Source organism: Pleurodeles waltl, chromosome 3_1 (genome assembly GCF_031143425.1).
Source record: "Pleurodeles waltl isolate 20211129_DDA chromosome 3_1, aPleWal1.hap1.20221129, whole genome shotgun sequence".
Lineage (NCBI taxonomy): Eukaryota > Metazoa > Chordata > Amphibia > Caudata > Salamandridae > Pleurodeles > Pleurodeles waltl.
In genome coordinates, this window is record NC_090440.1 from 609,360,456 (window position 1) to 609,381,796 (window position 21,341).

The 21,341-nt window shown below is 43.0% G+C and overlaps 1 protein-coding gene across 3 annotated transcripts in view; it reads left to right on the forward strand.

Moving 5' to 3' along the window:
• LOC138284364 (uncharacterized) overlaps window positions 1–21,341 on the forward strand; it is a 228,662-nt gene that overhangs the window by 199,048 nt on the left and 8,273 nt on the right. For all 3 annotated transcript variants that reach the window (XM_069223057.1, XM_069223058.1, XM_069223059.1), the window contains 4 exons: window positions 389–483; window positions 1,118–1,183; window positions 8,764–8,863; window positions 14,931–15,083. In XM_069223057.1, the coding sequence (XP_069079158.1) occupies window positions 389–483; window positions 1,118–1,183; window positions 8,764–8,863; window positions 14,931–15,083 (414 nt within the window). The remainder of the gene's footprint in view (window positions 1–388; window positions 484–1,117; window positions 1,184–8,763; window positions 8,864–14,930; window positions 15,084–21,341) is intronic.

Genomic DNA, 21,341 nt, shown 5'->3' on the forward strand with positions numbered 1-21,341 from the left:
TTAATAAACAGTTTACCAAAAATGAGGGAGGGTCCTTCATTACTGATACCTTCTTCCCTGCCCCAAGTGACATTGCCTCCACACATGAAACACAAACTAAATGCACTGTCTGGTTAGAACCACAGTACTGGCTAAAGGGTAAGAGGCTGTGTCACGGCACTTCAAGTGACTCAATCAGTGTTGGTGAGGGGAGGCTAAAATGTTTGATGGGTGATCAACTACTAATGGTCTCAAGGTTCCTCTACTTTTAGTTTTAGTAAACAATTATTTTATTCTTATAGATATTGATGGAGACTTGTATTTGGCCGTTGTTGTGCCCAATCTACCTGCATTGAAAATGATTTGGCTCTGAGGCTTGATTTACTCTTTCTCTTACTGTCTTTGGAAGGCTTTTTCATTCCTGGCTTCCCGAAGCTGCAAAGGTTTCAAGCGCATCATGAGCAGATATTGAGCAAACTTTTTCCAAAGCTGAAGAAGCACATGGTAAGAAGAAAAGACACGTTGTATATTTTTGAGATGAATACTAGAGAAATGTATTTCCTCCACTGCAGGTTCACTTTAGTTTGTATAAGTCCCTACCAACAGGCATTGATTATTCTCACCAAGATCATGGCGCTGTTGTCTGCTGGCATGAGTGATATTGTAGTCGTATTACTCACAGATCTTAAAAATACTTCAGTACACTAAAACCGTTTAACGAAAACAGAAACTATCTGGTTCTTACCCCTGTAACAGAGCAAAAGCAGCACATTGTTGCTAAGGACCACTCTGGTAACCTTACTTAATGCTGGTTCATGAACTGACCAGTTTCAGGGTACACTACCTTTTTCTGACCAATGAATAACTACAAAGGCTTTAAAAAACAAGAACAGAAATAATTCTCACCAGACATGAGTGTCCAATCAATACTAGTTTACAAGACCCAGCAGAGACTTATTTCGGAAATGTGCTGGCGGCACAGATACGAGATGTTGAGGTTTGTTGGACAATTTACGCTGTTGCTGTAGTCAGTCTCCATCTTGTATAGCCTTGTGCATGGAAGATTGACTTTGGACCTGTGATGCTTCCATGTCTCTCCGACCAGCGAAGTGACTGTTCCTTTTATGTCTCTCATTAGGACAAAGAACAGATGTCCACGGGGATCTACACCACTAAGTGGTTCATGCAGTGCTTTCTGGATCGGGTAAGGATTGCTCCCTCCCAGCTCAGTGATTGTAAGTGTGCGCATGGAGCTTGCCATCATGGAAGAGTTTTCCTAACAGAAGGGTAATTCTAAAGCAGATAAAAGCACTAGAGAATTGTATTTCTAAATACATAAAATGTCCTTAATTGTGTTGAATGTATTATAGAGTAATGTTTCAGATATGGTAAATATTCAAAAGTTGAAAACGTCAGAGGATTGGTTACAAACTGCATGAACCTGTTTCAATATAGACGCTTCCCAAATCAGTTAGTGATCCCTTGGAGTGCCAGCAAGAAGATGTATGTGGCTTTTTGGTAACAGAACTTGATGCAAGAAATACTCCATATGCATTCCGTTACCCGCTATAATCCTATATGATTACTTAACTTATAGTCCTTCTACAGAGAGCTTTTGCTGTTTGCTAAAGATTGTTTCAAAACAACATACAACAAACCGCATGAAGAGTGGGGCTCTGGTTTAGCCCCCTTCACCCGTTTGCTTCTTTGCGTGAGCCCCCTTCAGGGTTTGTGTCTATCATGTCTTGGACCAGAACACTTCCTTTCACTGATGTTTCCATTTTACTCGTATAGAGTTTCCATTTTTAACTGGTCACAAACTACAGATCGCAGACAGTTGCAGCACCTGGCTGTTGCTACAGTCTTTCTCGCGCCCTCTCTAAAAAGTGCTCCTCAGCCTGGTGCTCCCGTGCTGTGCTCAAGGCCCCACACTTCAATGTGAACTTGTATTCCTGCAATATGGCACCATGACCAGCAGGAGGATGTGGACGGCCTCGTGTGCAAGCCCATGACAGTATTCTGATTGCAGAATCCTTGAAGCCTGGCGAGCACTGTTACTATATCCTCAGCCAGCGGTAAGGCTCAACGGACATTCATTCAGCCATCACTAAATACTTTCTCTGCACCTACGGTTCTGTTGCATGCTGCATCATTGTTGTCTACTCTCAATCCAGTATTTTCTGCCTCTTATACATTTCAATCATTTAAGTGTGTCCTTGTGCAAAATGGGTGTTTGGATGTAAGTAGTCACACTGAGGGGCTTATTTACAAGCGGCTTCCGCCTCCGGTATGTCTCACTTCTGTGATGAACTGGCTGCATAGGCTCCTGACCCATAACTACAAGGCCACACAAAGCCCCTTTGCATGGCTTTACATCTCCTCGTAGATATGGAGTAAGGCAATGCAGTGCACGTCTCTGTGTTGCCTTACTCTGGGTGTTGTAGTGGGTGTTCCCATGCAACACCCATGGATTTTGACACATTCTGGAGCACACATAGGAGAAAAACACCTCTCCTGATTGTGTTTGTGCAGGAAGATGTACCTTCCTGCACTAAAACAATCATCCTGCAACACAGGCATCCTTGCACCATGGCACAAGGGTGCCTGCATTGGCGCATGACAGCAATTTGTGCACCAGCACAGAGGACAAGGACAGGAATGCGCTGTATCTTGTAGATACAGCGCATTCCTGACCTTTTCTTTTGATGCAGGGCAGCGCAGCAAGAAGGCTTGCGCCAAAAGCTTGTAAATGAGGCCCTGAGTCTTTTAGGTGAAAGACAGGAACAAATAGACTGGTGCACACTTGCCCTAAATGCTGCCTGTATCTCCTTGTGAGATATCTGGACAGCAGGCTTTAAAATCTGCTTCACCTTCCATCTTCCCACTGCCAGGTTATCCCAGTGCACCTGACCTTCTGTCATCTATTCACCTTCTGCCCAACGGCGAGGCTGTACTCCAATGCTGCCCGCTCTGTTCCTGATTGCCTATGTTGTTCATCACTTTCCCAACACCTGCTACTGGGGCACTGTTACTCGTACCCCTCTCAATAGCAAGGGTGCGAGGGACGAGGTCCGCCTCCAGCCTCTGCCTACACCCAGAGCGTAGGCACAGGCATGTAGCTTCAACCGGTGTGGCACCTCTTCCTGCATCAGTCTCCCTGAGCATGGGATCAAACACTCATACACTTGCTCCTCCCCGCACAGGGTGCCACTCCCAGCTGCTATCCCTTAAGTCACTCAGGGGCCACACATAGCTGCCCTGCTCACACTAGTTACCACCCACTCCCACATTGCCCCAGTGCCTATGTATAGAGCAGACCCACATTTCTGCTGTCACCCCGTCTGCTGACCTGCTCCCTAGCTTTGAGCTCCCTGCAAGCCTGGGAGCTAGAGGGTCAGTACTGCCTGTCACATAGTGACCTTAGGACTTCAGCTGCCTGCTGAGACCCCATTCACTCCACCCAGCATGCCTAAAACAGATGAGTTTCTTCCTGGGTATAGGAAGCTTTATTCCTTTGAATGCTGCAGCTCATCTCTTAGAAGAGGTAAATCTCTCTGTCCAATAGATTCCAATATTGTTAACTGTTTTTTTTTTTAACCAGAGACCATATTTTCCCAAGGAACCGTAGCCATGTAAAGAGCAGGGTGGTTGAGTCCCCTGTCACCAATAATTAGTTTATCTAACTTCCGACATTTATAGCTGACGTTTTCAAGACGTAGACGTGAGCCTGACTTAAAGGTCCATATAAGCTTTGGTGAACAGCCAGCCAGCCCGCAAGATTGGTGGCGGCTATCAGCTCCACCCTCAAGCAGAGAAACATCCTCTTAACTGAGTGATTCCCACCTGCTTGCCAGGATCTCTTAGCTAAAATTGCATAAACGTGTACGGCAAATGCACTTATGGCAAAGCAGAATTCAGCGAGCGCTGGCATATTGATGCAGTCCGCTCAGCCTTGTTTTTTCGTAGAAATGGGGTTTGATTGTAAGAAAACAAAAGGACAATGGTCCTTATGTACAGGGAGTGTTTTTAAATCTTTCTCAATGTGTGCGTGAGGGCCTTGGCTGGGGACAGAAGTAATATGGGTCAGGAAGATCTAAGTACTTGTGGTCACTTCAGGAATGAATCTGTCTTCGACTACATCCATTGAGAGTGGTCAGTTAGTGAATTCCCCTCTTCATCCCCCACTCAAATTTTTGCAATATAGTCCTGCTAAGGGCGATCAATGATTTCCAGGCATCTTTGCGATAGCTTTGCAGAAATGAGAAAATAATTTAATCTATAAGCCACACCAGACTATCCAGAGCCACTGCCAACTCCTCTAGACCACAAAGGACCAACCTTCACTTGCAGACAGAACATCCCACTAATGCACTAAACATCAGTGTGGTGGTTTAAAGAATTTTGCCTTTCTCGAGTTCCCGAAGCCATTTGAAAGTTGAGCACAAGCACAAAATAGGTATCGTCTGAAAAACTCTCCTATTGCCTTCACCTTCTAGCTCAAAGCATCTGTTATCTCAGTGGTTTTTGATGCCTAAAAGGTCTCTTGGCGCTAATTTCTGACTAAGAAGCGAAAGCAAAAGCTAAGACATTTAAGTCAGAAGTCCGTTTTTATGGACATTCCTAAAAGCAAAGTGATTATAAATGAGTTGGAAATCAAGGGATAAAACATTCCAAATAAGTATGGCTGGTACGGAGCAAGCTCATCCTCCCCAGGGTGAGATTTGTGAAAGTATGCAAAGATGAAGAGTAGAGGCAGAGTGAAGCCATCTAGCTGGAATGTATCTACTTAATCTCCAAGCCACGAAGTGTGGGGCTTTGCCATAGGGGAAGTGGAGGACTGTATAAAGCACCTTGAAGAAAGCTACCAGCTGAGCTGCCTAATTTTGGATGGATTGCAGTCTCAATAGCAATGCCTTTTTAGGTCACAATAAGGACTATTGCAATAGGCCAACCTTGTGTTAATAAGATCCTTAGCATAAGGAAGCCCGCTCTCAGTAGATAATAATGGCAGTACAGGGTGAAATCTTTATAGGCGAAGCATACAAGAGGGGATTACCGAGGACACCTAGTTATCAATCTGCGAAGGGGCATCAGTTTTGATACTTAAACTGTCAGGTTATGGGCAGAGCGCAAAATCCACTGGCCAAAAGGTAGAGCACAAGGACTTATAAATGCCCCCAGATATAAGAATGTCTTCTTTGTTCATATTTAGTTAGAGCCACTTGTGTTCCATCCAGTTCCAGCAGTAGAAGCTGTTTCTGTTCCCGACAGTAGGTGGAAGGGACACTCACAACCTGAGAATGGGAAAGAACTAGGCACAAGAGTAAAGAAGCTACCTACTTTATTAAATGTGTGTTAAGTTATGCAGATTTGAAGACACACTGTCACCCAGGAGGGTATCCTGGTGTAGGGAGAGAGGAGTCACTATTGCTGGCTATTTGGCTTGAGATACCTGGTCCTGTTTGCCATATTTCCTAGTGTTGTATGTATTGCCATTATGTGCATTTTGCTTATTATAGTTCACTTGGTTTGTTATTGTTTTCTTCTGACCAATTTAGTTGATTTAGTTATTGTAAAGATCACAGCTGTGTACCAACTACTTAAGCATAATGGATGTAGACAGTTTCTTTCTGCATGCAGCAGTTAATGAATAGTATTAGTAGGGCTCCATTAACTCTGGACTTCTAGGACTACATCCTACACCGATGCAACTGGGCATTTGGGATGGCATGAAGCATACAAGATATCTTATCAAAGGGTTTTTGCGGATGTGGCACTAGCAGGGGCATGAATAAATATTGCCCAGAAGTGAGGAAGTACAATATTTTCGTTACTGGAAAGCTGGTGCAGAAATATAGATTGATGCATGGGAGCCAAACGAGTAGAATATGTGAATTGGTGTTGCCCTGGCAAAGTTGAAAAGGTTAGCAAGAGTGGAGTCGCAATTCCAGAATAGAAGGCAGCGAAGAGCACTGCAGTGTTGACGTAACCCAACTGGGTGTGGGATGAGCATGGCTTACACCCAATCCATAAAGATCTGTAATAGAGAATGTGTTGAAATGTCATTGTTTTTGCCACTTATTAATTCTATAATTCGATAGCTGCAAATATTATGAATCAATATTTGGAGTGTTATGAATATAAGGACGGGAGGAAACTGATTTAAAAAAACCTTTAATAAATAGAATTAAAAAAAATACATACTACTTAATTATATAATGTTGAAGAGATGTATGTGTATGACCAGATCAAAATGATCTGATGTTTTTCTTGTTCCTTTGTTTTAATTGTTAAAAAAGAGAACATAATTTAAGTCTGGAAATTACTGTGCTTGTTTTCCTTCCTTTGTCACTTAATGCTACTGATAACAATGTACTTAGGTTCGATACAAGAAGAGTTTATATATTACATTGGTGTGTAACACAATCCTGTATGTAAATCTTCTATTGTTACCATAGCAAACTCGCTGATTGTTTTGTTTTAGGTTTTACATTAGTAGAAAACTATATCCCTGAAAATGTTATCTGTCAATCTTTCAAGGACATGGTCACAGCTGTGGCCTTTAGTAAACTTGTGTTTTATAGACCTATTAAATTCTGCAGTCTTACGATAAGTTTGCTTCATGAGCAATACTGTTCTTGCTGCCATTGCCCTTCAGCTCTTGGCAAAAGTCCAGTCTTGTGAGAGAAAAGTAGCTGAAGCTGGGATTTGCCCAGTACCTGCTTCTTTGGGAGGGTTTTGGTGTTCAGGCCACCGGAGGCATAATTTTGCTTTTGTGGCTTCTAAGACCGAAGAATTCATGTTGACAGCTCGCCCGATTGCATAACCATCTTACTCTTTTTCCATCCACACTGCATAATTGTTCCTTCCTGTATAATTTTGTACATCAATGAGGAACCCCGTAAGGTGGGTGGGGGGCATCTAGCAAAGGTCACTAAACAGGTGACCTTGAACGACAACACAACATGGGACATTAGAGGTTTCTCCAAATGTAACACTCAGCGAGCAGTATACATGATCACTTGTCCATGTAACCTACATTATGTGGGGATGACCACCTGCAAGGTTAAGACTTGCATCTGCGAACACCGTAGCAACCTGGAATGTGGACGTGCTACGACTAAAATGTCTACTCATTTAAAAAAGAATGCATACACAGTGGAAGATTACCAGTTGGTTATCCTAGAACACCATAAAGAGATTGTTAGTCTACACTGTTCGAAAAAGAACAATGGGTTTATAAACTATGCACACTCCAATTTGGCCTCAATGAGAACATACCTTGGAGTCAGCTGACAAAGTATTAACATCACATTAATCATTAGTCAGATAAACATCTCCTGAAATGAATGGTACATCTAGGCAGCACAAAAGGTCCTATGTCCATCTCATTCCTTTACATTCCATAGTGTCAAAGAGCAAACCCTCAACAATAAATATTAGCCACTCACATATACATCACCATCACAGTAAGAAGGGAATGAGTAACCCTTCATTAAACACAGGAAAAATTCCCAAATAATTATCAAAACAATATGGGAATCCCCAGTACTGCCCCTGTAAGCCACTGAAGCCCCAATGACCTCCGTGCAATTACACGCACCCACAAGGGATACCTACTTTTAGGGTCCTTGCAGATCCCCCTTTGTTCCACGGGAGGCTGCCATCTTGGGGAAGTTAGCAGTCTAATGTTGCACATTTAAACTCTGCTCCCATGTGAGCATTCAAGTTTCAGACCCCGGGGAGGTGAGCATTGGCTACAGAGCGGGAATGTCGCTTTGAGTAAGTAAGTGCTTTTTGACATTGTTTACATGGTGCTGCAGATACGGTAAGATGAATCGATTCTAAAACTTTGCCAAATCTTTAGAGTGTGACTACAAGCACACACCCCTCCCGGAAGAGCTATGATATGAGAATCCAAATACTACAGACTAGGTTACGCATGCACCACGTGTGCGTTGTTTGGTGTGCCTCACGTGTTTACCTGTTTAAAAGTTTTAAATGTAGTATGTCTTGTACTGTTGATTGTGAGTACTTTAGTCTCTCAGTCCTGATATTCACAAGTGCCGTTTCCCACAAGTGGGGTGCAGTTTGTGGGTGTGGTGCCACTTATTTACAAACAGCATATATAGCGGCCCATTTAAAATGGGGGCTATGATAATTATGCCTCTCTTGTATTTCCATAGGTATCAATGACGGACACCATAAATTATAGGTATCATCTTATGACCCCACATTAGTAAGGTGAAATGCACCATATCACAGAGCATGTATTATTTCTGCTTTCATTAGAGGCAGTCAAACAAGGAGTGGCACCAGGGAGTCCACTTTGGTCCTGAAGAGGAGCCTAGGGGTAAGGCTCCAAAACATGTAGATTAGGAAGTCTGGTACATTACATTCCCCACTTTGGCAGCCCTTTTTTAATCATACTGCCTCCAAGAGATCTATTAAATCATTAGTATTACTAGGAGACAGGTATTTTTAACTCATCCAAGACCCCACCACTCCTATCTCTCCTGTGATTGACATTGACAAGACTACATCAGTGCTCCCATGTATCCCATAGGTCATAGCATGCCCACTCCATAGTGGAATGGGAAGAAACCCAATGATGAAGCATGCCAACAAGGGCTAATCCTGGTGGGTGAGGGTTTTTCTAACCGGAAAATCCTTTTTCCTGTCCATCCTGTGGTAGTTCTTTTAGCTGTGCCTCTTTTGTAATGTTACTTGGTATGAGCCACAATATATCTTGCTCTCCTTGTCTCACTCATGTTTTTGTTTCAGACTCCATTTACACTCACATTGCGACTGTGGGACATCTACATCCTAGAAGGAGAGCGTGTGCTGACTGGCATGGCGTACACCATCCTAAAGATACACAAAAGTAAGATGTATGATAAGAAGTTGGTAATTGTAACCATTTTCCCTTTGCTTTTCAACATTTAATAGAGAATTACTGGAGCTTGCACCTGTACCAGTGTCACAGATGGCATGGTCCAAGGCAAAGCACTGATTCTAAAGAGTGCTGTTGAAAAGGGGCATACCTTAGTATGTGGTAGAAAATTGGAGGCAGAGACTTTGATGAGTATGACTAATGGAAAGTGGGATATCCCTAGCCATTAATTTATCTCCTAGCCGTTATCGAATGTACAAGAGAATGAACTCATGTACACAATTCCTTGTACATGGCAGCTAATAAAATTCCAGTGTAAATCCTAGACTTTGATACTATAGAACAGAGGTCCCCAAACTTTGATGGGCAATGTGCAACATGTGAGTGTGAATTGAAATCCTGAGCAACTTCCAATCAAAAACAAGGCTTATTGACATGAGTGTGTTGGTAAAATGATTGAAGCAAGAATTAAAACTGTCAACTTATTACATAGAACTAAAACACAATGTCCCTCGTTATGAGGCTGGCGGTCATGAGACCACCAGCCTCGCCGTGGCGGTTCTTCCGCAGCAGAGCCATCGGTAAGGACCACCACATTACGAGTTGAGGTTTGGCAGACTCCAAGCCTCCACAACTCTGCCTGGCCTGCCGGTTTAGTCGCACCGCTGCGACCGGCAGTGAGCACCTCCAACCTGGCGGCAGGCCTCAGCCTGCCGGCCAGATTCCAAACCGCCAGGCTTTCTGTGGCTGTCACCCCACCACAAAAATCCGGTTTGTCACGCACCCGGCAACAGGAATCTCCATTCCTGTGTCACATGCACACATTTCCCCCCCAGGACCGCCTACAGCGACTTTTGCGGTCCTGGAAAAGTCGTAATGCGGCCCAAAATATTTTGTGTGACGAGATTTTATATATATTTCAGCCACAGTGGCAAATAAATAAAGTACAGGTGAGTAACACTGATTTAAGATTTGATTTAAAGACCAGTTTACAATTGAAGATTATTCCTATAGAGGTATTTCACAAATAGCAATTTGTTCTTTTTAAGGCACCTTTGGCCAGTAAGAAATAAGCAAAATTTGGTAGGCTTTGAAGAGTTAGTGCTATAATTAGTTTTTAAAGCACATTACATAAGTAACGTGGTAAAATTCAAAGGATTTAATGACCACTTTATTACTAGGGGTGCTTTGTTTCGAATATTTAACCACAAATGATTGTTTTAAAGTGACATTGTCATTGACATTGGTAAAACTTGTTAGGTTTCAAATGCTTTTACACATGGAATGTTTGGTATTCTCTACTGGTATATATGTTACTCTGTTACAAACGTGATGGATATCCCTTCTTCCGTATTACAATCTCCATAGGCTGTAATGGAATCGTAATACGGCAGACAGGATATTCGGCACGTTTGTGACGAAGTAACCCCTTTCTCCAAACTCTAAATCAGGCCCCTAAGTGAATTGCCCAGTGTCATAATATTTCCGGTCAGATGCTCTAGATGGACCAGGGTTCCAAAATCAGTAGCTTAGCTACGAGACCACATGGTACAACTGTGGCAAGCATGGGCACCGCTGTTTTTCAAAGAGTACATAACAGATACCACAAGTATAAAAAAAAAAATAAGATTATCACAAAATCAGTAACAGATCAATAAAACAGACCATTTGCAATAGGTTTATAGGAGTAACATGGAGATATGGTAATTGCCTGTATGGAGTCTGTGTATTTTCATGGCTCAAACATAGGTAACCCATGACTGCACACAAAGGCAAAGTACTTTCAACGTTATAGTAGCCTAGAACCATAAACCAGTGTTGGTATGAATTTCAAGCTCAATAGCTTATATTGAATTTGTTATAATTCTTAACTTTGCAAGCTTCCGTAATGTTCCTAGTATGCATTCTTGCCAAACTCCATAGTGTCTCAGGTAGTGTACATTATCCAACTTTCCAAAGGGCTACAAGTGAGTTTTTTAAGCTTCCACAATCCCTGGCCTAGTTTTCTTTAATAACTAATTTCAATAATTCTCAAGCCAGGATATTTAGCAAACTTAATTTTCGAGTTCCATAATGTTATAAATTGGGTTTCTGGTTGGCAGATTTATGCACCCTGTCCAAGCAGGATCCTCACTGCTAGTCAGGGTAAGTCAAACACTCCCTAAATTATCTGTGCTTACCCTCTGGTAGCTTGGCATAGAGCAGTCGGGCTTAACTTAAGAGGCAAAGTGTGGAGAATTTGTGATACACTTCAAACAGTAAAACCACCACACAAAAAATATCACACATTTAGATAAATAGAGCTTTATGTAATAACTAAAATAAGACCAAATCCAACAAGTAAAAGTTGAGATATGAATTTTCAAAAATAAAAAAATAAATTGCTTAGAAGCAATCAACACATAAATGGGAAATCTGGATGCGCTGGACCGAGGTAAAGTCAAAAGCTCAAGCTGACCACGAAGGAGCTCGGGACGAATTCAAGGACCTACTTGGGCCCACTGTACCTAATTACCTTGATCCGGGATGCGTCGTCATCAACGAAGATGCAAGGTGCAGCCGAAATGATGAGTCCGTGTCGAGCGACATGGTGGACGAGGTGCGTTTATTTTCTCCAAGGAGCTTGCAGTGATGCGTCATTTCCAAGTGAAATGCCTGGTTCCGAATGCAATGTGCTGCTGCTGCAGTGGGTCAATTCTGAAGGCGATGTGCCAGTCCTGAATGTGATGTGCCAGGTCCGGTCGGATGGGGTTCCGACTTACGCAAAGGCGAAGATGCACCGGTTCCAATGAGGATGCGTGGGTTCTGGGTAAAGAAGCACTTTATACCCACTTCCGAGGACTCTGTGCTGTAGCAGGGTGAATTGAAGTCTGTGAATTGAAGTCTTTTGTGTCCCTGAGACTTCAGAAAACAGGACCAGTCAGCTGGCCCTTGGAGTCACTCTGGTTTCTGGGCTGTAGAGGTGCCGGTCCAGTCCTCACTCACAGACATGAGGGCAGCAGGTCAGCACAGTAAAGCAAGAGTTCAACAGAGTCCAGCAAAGTGGCAGTCCTTGTAGCACCACAGCAGTTCTTCTTCCTGGCAGAGTTTCCACAGGTCCAGAAGTGTACTGTGTTGGTGTATGCAGCCCTTTGTGTGGGGACAGGACACCGCCTATTTAGGTGTGTCAGCTCCTCCCTCCTATCCTGCCCAGGATGGCTCATCAGTCACACCTAAGCTCCCTTTATGTGTGGCTGTCTAGAGGGAATGCACAAGCCCAGCTGTCACCCAACCCAGACATATATTCAGGGACAGGCAATAGGCACCAAATGGCCAAAGTAAGAAAATGGCTGCTTTCTAGACTGCAACTTAAAATCCAACTTTGCCATAAGTTGTGATTTTAAAGTCCATAGACACTAAACCCGACAAACTTATCACTTCCAGATCATGAATTAAACTTATAAGATGTAATCAGGTAATCCCAATGTTAACCTATAGGAGAGATAGGCCTTGCTGTAGCAAGAAATTACTTTGGGAGTTTGTCACTATCAGGACATGCAAAAGTTAAAACTACATGTCCTGCCTTTTAAAAACATTGCACCCTGCCCTCTGGGTTGTCCAGGGCATACCTTAGGGGTGACCTAGGGAAGGCTTAGCAAAAGGGTTATTTTGCCACGTCGACATGGCAGTGTAAAACTACACACAAGCTCTAAAATGGCAAGCTTGAGACATGGTTATAGGGCTACTTAAGTGGGACGCACAATCAGTGCTGCAGGCCCACACAACATTTAAATTACATGCCCTGAGCACATATAATGCACTTTACTAGGGACTTATAAGTAAAATAAATATGCAAATTGTGGTTAAGCCAGTGTTACCATGATTTAGGATAGAGGGTTCACTCTGGTAAGGTCAAAACATAGTTCTAAATCTCTGCTCAAACCCTGGTAGCTATGGGACAAGCAGTAGGCAGTCCCCAAAGAGGTGTATGCTAAGTTCAACCAGTAACAACAATTTGAGAAAAGAAAGAATACAAAGAAATTCCCAAAACAGTTCAGAAAAACAGAGAAAAAATGATTGAGCGAAAAGACACCAAGATCATCAAACTAGGTTGAAAGGAACAAGATATATTAATTTTCAAATGTTTAAGACAAAATATGGCTAGAAAACGTGAAGCACCATGAAAAAAACAACAGTTTCGGGTGGATCAGAAGCTAGGTGAAGTTTTAGGCTGTCTGTATTGGAGCTGAGGTTGGCTATACCAAGCAGGATTGTCCCAGTCAAAGGTTTTTCCTTCAGGTTTAGTCTTCAACTGCTGGGAAAATGTATTTTGGCCAGAGCTACTGCCCCTAGCAACTCAGGGTAGTCTTCTGGGCAGAAGGTCTTTCTCCATCCATGTGATTTGTAGGGTCTTGTCCTTTTTAGCAGCTGGGCGCTCCTGTAGTCATTACTCTTTCTGTTTTTTTGTGTCCCTAAAGGAGGAAAACAGGAGGCCAGCCACTTGACCCTTGTAGAGCATTTTCAGTCCCTTGGGAGCCAGCAGGGTTCAGGAGTCCTTGTATGAGTCCTCTTCTTCCAGGAGGAGTCAAAAGTCAGGCTTCTTCTTCAGATGGAGACTTCCCACATGCAGGAATGCTCTAGGGAGGTGATGATTGAAGGGCCATATTTAGCCTGTCCACGAGCCAATGATTAACGGTATCTACCACCCAATTCTCACTATTTTCCCGCAGTCTTCCACCTCCTCTTGTAGCAATTACACTTTACTATAGTATGACATTACCCAGGATTCTCTGTTTTGACATGGTAGGATCCTACTGCCACCAGGCAGGCCTGTCTTGTGCCTCTTGGCAGCTTCCCTACCTGACAGGGTCAGAACTGGTTTTCCCTCCTACCGTGGCCCGAGCCTGGCTGTCTAGGTGGCTCTTGTGATGACTAGGAGAATCCTTCCAAACATCTCCAAGTAAAAAGGTAGTGGTAAAGATGCCTTTTGTTCTGTGGGTTTTTTGTGCCCACTCCTACACAGCAACTAAAGCGTCAGAGAATAACACCCTTTGGCCTTTCCTCGGTCCATAGGCAAGCAATTGTCCTCTGAGCCAGAGTTATTGACTCTCCCAGCCAAGGATGTTTATTCAGTTGTGGAGGTGTGATGTGTGGCAGAATAGCACTTAAGCCAGTCCTGGCTCAGGCAGCATAAAGTACATTTTCACGAAGTTACCTTTCTGCTTGAATTATCAGCAACCTGACTTCACCATTAAGTCTGAATAAAAATAATTCGTAAGAAATAACTTTGATGCATTTTGTAGCCTTTTCCTAACCAGGGGTTTAAAATAAAGATTAGAATTCCACCTAGACCTGTTAGGGAAAAGTCTAGCCAGGCTCACTCAGTGAATTAGCTTTTTGGTTTTATTTCACTTTTTATATCTTGGCACCCTGACCTGTGTGGGTAGAAGGCACACTTTAGGAGTGTCTTATAAATATATACAAATATGTTTTTCATGTATGAGAAAGGTATTTTCCTTGCTATGTGTCACTGCAGTGCATTTAAACTGCAGTCTAGCCAGATCACATTGATGCTATTGTTTAAAAGTGATGAAGTGCACAATCCTACAGCCAGCAAAAATAGTTCCAGAAAAAGGTGAAAAAGGTGGGTTGCCCATGCAGAACAGGCAGAGATGGTGCAGTCAGGGATCACTGCTTCTATACGGCTGGTGGTAGGATCATATTGCAAATCTCAAAATGCTGCAGATAGCATAATGCATGATACTCACTTTCACATGAGCCTTTCATGTTCACCCTCCAGTACTTCACACAAAATGGCTGCCTTATGAGCTTCAGGAGACCCTGGTAGGTACCTTTCTCTTTCTCGTAGGTGATGTGCAAGACTAGTAATTGCCTCTCTGTTAACTGTAGCATGTGGATCCCCTGGGGATCCTCACGACCTACCACATTGTGGCGCTGTTACATTGAAAGGCTTTTTTTAAAAATGAATACCAAAGCATATCACCCATTGACACATTTGACCTCAGCTCAGAAAGGGCCTCATTATCCTTTCAATGTTTTATGCTCCATCTTCCCTCAGAACATTTATTGAAGTTATCTTTGGAGCAGCTGCGGGAGTTCCTACAGGAGAAGATTGCGAGATCCCTTAGTTATGAAGATGACGCAGTGATTGAACAGTTACAGTTGTCTATGGCCGAACTCCGTAAAATGAAACTCGATCTTCCAGTTCCAGGTAGTTATCATGTTTGAACTTAATGGCATCGCCGTCTTCTTTACAATAAAGACATGAGACACGATCCTTCGTTTCAGTGCCACAAAGGTAAAAGTGGTTTTAGAAGGAAGCAGGTGCACTCAGATGCAAAAGAATACTCCCATTAACTTGTGGCTTCTCTATTCATGCATGCATTAATGTTTTTGTTAAAGACGTCCTTATTTATTCTCTACATCGACACAATTGATTCTTAGCGATACGTTTTTCATATAATTTCCTTGAATTACTACATTATACATAAATAATATGAAGCATTATGTTAAACACAATTGATTAACTTGAATGCTCTTTCTAGTGAGCCCCATTTAAAATTAAAAACAACACTATTCCAGTCTCTTTCTAGGCAAATCGTAAGAATAGAAGACGAAAAAATGTCATAGCAAATCTGGAGACCAGGAAGCCCAGCTTCCGGATAAATGGGCAGAAAGAGTGGTGGGATTGGCTGGCAGGAGGCAAGGTTATGTACGCCTCCTCCACGAACCTTCTGCCCCTACGTAGCAGTTGAATGCAGAGGCAAAGGATTTGGGGGGACAGACATAGCATAAAATTATAGATGTGTAAAAAGTGAATTAAGGGAATTTTTTTACAGCAGGGTTCTATTCGACATCATGGAAAGCTCAAACTTCACTCTCTTCTGTTTAATGTCACTCAAAACCTCTCAGTGAAAAACATTGCCCATATATAATTCTATATGTTAGTTACATATGCCCGCAATTTGCAGATGTAGTTCTTAAATTAGAGTTACGTGATAATAGAAAGTAATATGACTTCAGTAAGAATGGCTAACTCCAGATGAGTTTACTGGCCACATTTCCCTCTTAGGGATAGTAAAGTGGAGACAATCTTAACTTCCTCCATAAATCGTAGGAATTGCCATTACTGCCCAACTCTAAATCAGGACTATGGTCTTTACTCTGCTTACATACAATAACCAGACAGTAACTAGAGCCTGAATGTCAGCAACAACTTTCTGTTACAGTACTATGCCTTGTTCTATGTCGCATAGTGGCCCTTGTTCAAGCCTTTCTGTCTCAATCATCACTGCATAGCGGAGCTAGTATGCTACTAGTGTACTATCACAGCCTAAAGTGCCGGGTCCCAGTCTTCAAACTCTTATCACAACTAAGATTTATGTTCTCATAATTTCAGTGTCACCCTCAATGCTTCCTCTGCCTACCACACCACTAAATATGTTTACAACTCTTGACTGTTTAAGACTGCAACAGAAAATAGCACCGGGCACCAAAGTAAAAGTAGGCCCTATTAGCAAATTAGATAGCTAAAAATGTGGATTATTATTATTATTATTATTATTATTATTATTATTATTATTTAGTCTTCTATAGCGCATAGGCATGCCCAGATATTTCCCAGCACTTTTAGAGGATAGGTCGAGCAGCTGGACGAGGAGAGCTTAAACAACCAGGTCTTCAGTGCCTTACGAAAAGTATACAAGAAAGCACAGCATCTCTAGGCCTCAGGGAGGGAGTTCCATAACCTGAGATCCAGAAAAGAAAATGAGCGACTACCTATCTCGGTGCTCTTTATTCCTGAGACTGTAAAGAAAAGACGGTTCTCGAGCACAGGGTGCGAGAGGGGAGGTAAGGAACCATTCATTTTTGCAGGTATCTGGGTCTCGAGATTTTGTGCATTAAGCAGCATGCTTTGAAAAGTATTCGCTTGTTCACAGAGAGCCAATGTAACTGACGAAGAAGACCAGAAGCAGAGGCGTGTTTGGGAAGGCGACACAGGAGCCTGGTGGCAGAATTATGAACCACTTGAAGGCATTTCATCACTGCCTTATCTGCCCCCATATACAGGATGATATCATAATTTCGTCTTGATAATATCAGGGCATGGATGACTGTACTTTGGGGAAAGAAAGGAAATATCATAGGATCTTTTTAAGCCATTTCATAGTGGCAAAAAGTCTGGAGGCTGCTTTAGCCGTTTGTGGCTTCATGGACATAGAGTTGAGCCAAAACGAAGGTTCTTCACTTCATTGGTGGGTACAGGAAGCACTTCCAGTGTGGCAGGTCATTGTTGGGGGCCCCACGAGCTGAGGATTATTATCAAGGACCATGACCTTGGTCTTGCCACCATTTCATTTCAGGGAGTTATTCGTCCAGGTGGAGGCAAGACCGAAGCAGGAACTGCTGAGTTGGTTTCGCCTCCAGACGACAGAGTAAAAATGATCTGGGTGTCACCTGTTTATGAAACAGGGCGAGTCTGCAGCTCTCCACCAGGCCCGCCAAATGGTGGCTATGGATGTTCAAGAGCATGGGGCTAAAGGCGGATCCTTACAGAACACACGAGGTGAGTGGGTGTGGGTCAGATTTTAAATTTGAGAAAACCTGAAAGGTGTGATCCATCAGAGAGGATAGCCATGCAAGTGCCATGCATTGGAGGCCCAGTTCTACCAGTCTTTCAATGAAGTATCATGGGACACAGATTTCAATGTGTCCTTTGATACTAATAGACTCAGCACGGCTGTGCCTCCCCTATCCAAAATCTGCCTTAGATATTCCGTAACTCCTAGAAGGGCAGATTTGGTACTGTGTCTGGGTCTAAAACCTGGCTGGGAGGGATGGAAAGCATCCTGGGCCTCTCCAAATGAGGTCAGCTCGACGTTTACATGTTTTTCCAAGATCTTGGTGAGGATGTGTAGTAAAGAAATGGGCCTGAAGTTGGACCAGTTGTCGGAGTCCAAACAGGGTTTTTTTAACAATGGGAGAACCATGGCATGGTTCGATACTTTAGGCAAATGCCCCTCATGTACGGAAGAGTTTAAAAGTTCTACCACCAAGTGCATAATGTGTGGGCTCAGTGATTTTAGTTTGTCCTGCGGAAGAGGGTCTAGTGGAGAGCCCAACTTGATTGACTGTGATATGTTAAGGAGAGTTAGATATTCCAAAGGGAGAAAGACTGTAGTTTTGCATGCAAGCAGCCTGTCACCAGTGGATTTTCTTCCCTGGTAGAGCGAAAAGTGCGGTTAGAACTAGAGCTAATACTCCCGAGCAGGGTATTATCTGTAGCCAGGGTGAGCTGGGTGTATGTCACCTTCTTGACAAAATTCAGCTAACTCCTCACATTGAGTCTGTGCCAGTAAGGGAGAAGAAGCAGTGTTACAATAGACGTTGAACCACTTTGAAAAGTGTTTTGGGGCAGATTTGTGCTAGAGCAGTTTTTTTCTGGGTGAAACAGAGGTCGCACAATTTTTGCAGTGCACGTGGTACTGCCTCAAGGCTGTTTTATATTTCGCTTTCAAATTAACATCATGTAGCTTCCTCCAGGCCACTTCTAGTCGCTTCGAGAATTGTCTTTTCTGCCTGCATAGACTCGTTAAATCAAAGGGCAGGGAGGCGTTGCCTGGAGGAGGATTTAAGTTTGGCTGGTTGAGTTAAATCCAAAGAATCTCGGAGCCAGTTGTCGACCTTAGCTTGATCTAAGTCACCTCCTGTGTTAGCTGAGGTAGAGTACTCCGCATAGCGGTATTGAAGGCTGAGGTGTCGCATTTGGCCCATTTGCTAACCCTCACTTTGGGCCTGTTAGCAAGTTCACAGTTTTGATACTGTAAAGACATGATGTGTCCGTGCTCTGCAAGTTAGGGAGAGTGCATGTGTCAGTGTTTGTTGTGATATCAGGGAAATGGACAGTATAAAAACGGCTCACCAGACAATAACATTGGCCCACAAATAACCCAAAAATGTTTCTCACACTGACCTGTAAGATCATCACTTCTGGCACTGCCAAGTTGCCCTGTAGACCAGTCCGACCCTGCTCTCTGGTGAATTTCCCTGGTCTGGAAGCGCCGGTGGAAATCTTCAAATGATTGTACTACCGAGACTGATATGAAGTGGAATTGGGTCAATAAGCAGGTGGTCGTTCATTCATTAATGGTCGTGGTCTAGTGGGGCTGAAGCCAACGGAGGCCTCGCCTATGAAAGTATATATATGCAGGACTCTGTCCTGCAGTTGCAGACTAATAGTCGGGAGGGCATTCATCTGCAGGAAGATTGCTTTAAATGGCTTTGAGCTTGTAGGAAAACCCTAAGTTACGACCAATTGTCAGTAAGCCACTTGATGCAACGTACAAGGCAGCAGCATGTGAATGGCATGGTCAGTTATTCATGGTACTACCTGCCATGACTATCCGCTTTGGACAAAAGTTATTGGGCGGCTAAGGAATAACATTCATCAAAACTCCTCACTCCATTCATGACAAGCTAATGCTGACGCTACCTAGGAAATGGATCTCACCTAATGAACGTCGGTCTGATCTTCCTGCTTTTGACAAAGGGGTTTTGATAAAGGCATGGCAGAGGCTAGAAAAATCAGCTTCTTTATTCTTAACTCTTTCATGACAACAGACAAAGAAATTAACATAATACATGGCTATGGTTTGAGAATGAGAACCGTTGCAATGGTGTCATTCAAATGGACCACAAACAGTTTGAACCTTGTACATCCTCTGCAGAGGATTTAAGGGTCAGATCCATTCATGGCATTTGGTGATTATCAATCACGAGATGAGACATAATTAAGGGTCTGCAAATTCCCACAAAGTTCTGTGTAATTACGCAAAATACATCTCACACCCAAACAAATTACCTGAACAGGTAAAAATTCAACTCTAAAATGTAATTTTGAATTTCTTTACAGTCGATTGCATTCAAAACATTCATAACTGTTATTTTGTGCTCAAATTACCTGAACAATTAACTTTGGTAAAAAAAAAAAAAAATCTACCTGAAATGTTTGCCCCTGACTTAAAAGGTCTGTGTAATGGCCCAGGACCCCATTCTTTCCGGGGGACCGTGTTAGATCGGGCTCTGTTATCCACACAGTCCAGCCTTGATACCCTTGAATGATTTTTAACCATAGATTATTTAGATACTATTTTATCTGCATTTATTTTCAATGCGGTAACGTGTGGGAGCTCTTAATGCAGGCAATGTGTGGAAGTCTATTACGGACATTTTGCAGAGAAATTGTGTTTGTTTTTCCAACACCATTCATAAGAAAAAGTTCCTTTTAGACCAAAATAGGCCCTTATGTATGAGAAATAGCAGAGATTATTTGCAATATTAGTGAGCTGCTGCTATACTACAATATTCAAAACACACATCGCTCTCCCTGAATATTAGATGGAAACACATTTAAACCTATATTTATGGGAAAGTGGTGCAGTACAGCGCATCAAGCCAACTTGCTGCACTACCACTGGGACAGAGCAAGTGTGTGCCCTATTTAAGGCATACTGCCCATTCCTGTCCTTTTGCCCTGTGCTGGTGCACAATGGGCTGCCTAGCGCCAACGCAGCCACCCTTGCACCATGGTGCAAGCGTTCCTTCGTGCATGCAGGATTGTTTCTGGGCAGGAAGGGGCACCTTCCTGCACAAAAATAATCCTTGGAGGCATATTCCTCTGTGGGTGCTGCAAAATGCAGCATGCATTGAAAGAGGACGTAATAAGGAGACACCTCTCCTGGGAAGGTGTATCTTTTTGGCGCATTCCCAATTTTTTCCAGGTTCGCTGAATCTGGAAATCTGTCGAGTCATGAGAGTTGCATGGGAACACAGAGTAAAGCAACACATCAATTTGCTCTGCGTTCCATTACTCCATATTTTAGGGGCCACTCAGCCACGCAAAGTGATTTTGTGTGGCTTTAAAAATATGACTTGGAGGTTGCGTCATATATGTAGCACAATGCGTGGTACAGGCATGACGCAAACCTCTCATAAATACGCTCCTTAGAATTTGAACCAGTGTGCCTTTACAGTGTCAGTGGCCTGGCCAAAGAGGCATGAAAACGCTGAAATTGATTTATAAATTTAAAGCTGTTCTGAACGGGGGCTCCGCAATATGTTTGGCGCAGGACCTCCAAAATCCTTAAGATGTCCCCGGTGTTACAGGAAGTGCTTCTCGTGTTCATAACCGTGCCTCTCACGCTCAAACATTTCTTAAATGGTACAACTTGCTTTACGATTTCTTCCTCAGCTGGAGTTCCGTTACGCAATGTGGTGTGATTGTGTAGTCTCCGTAATTTCGCATACATTTCATTACGGGAAATTACACCAGTTAACCTTGTATAATTATAATTTTACCAACGTCTGGACAAAAGAGGACCAGCAGTGGTGAGTGAAGAAAGGAGCAGAAGTGATTTCTCTTTTCAAGGAAGAGAAGACCTACTTTTGATCTGATGGGAAAGATTCTCTC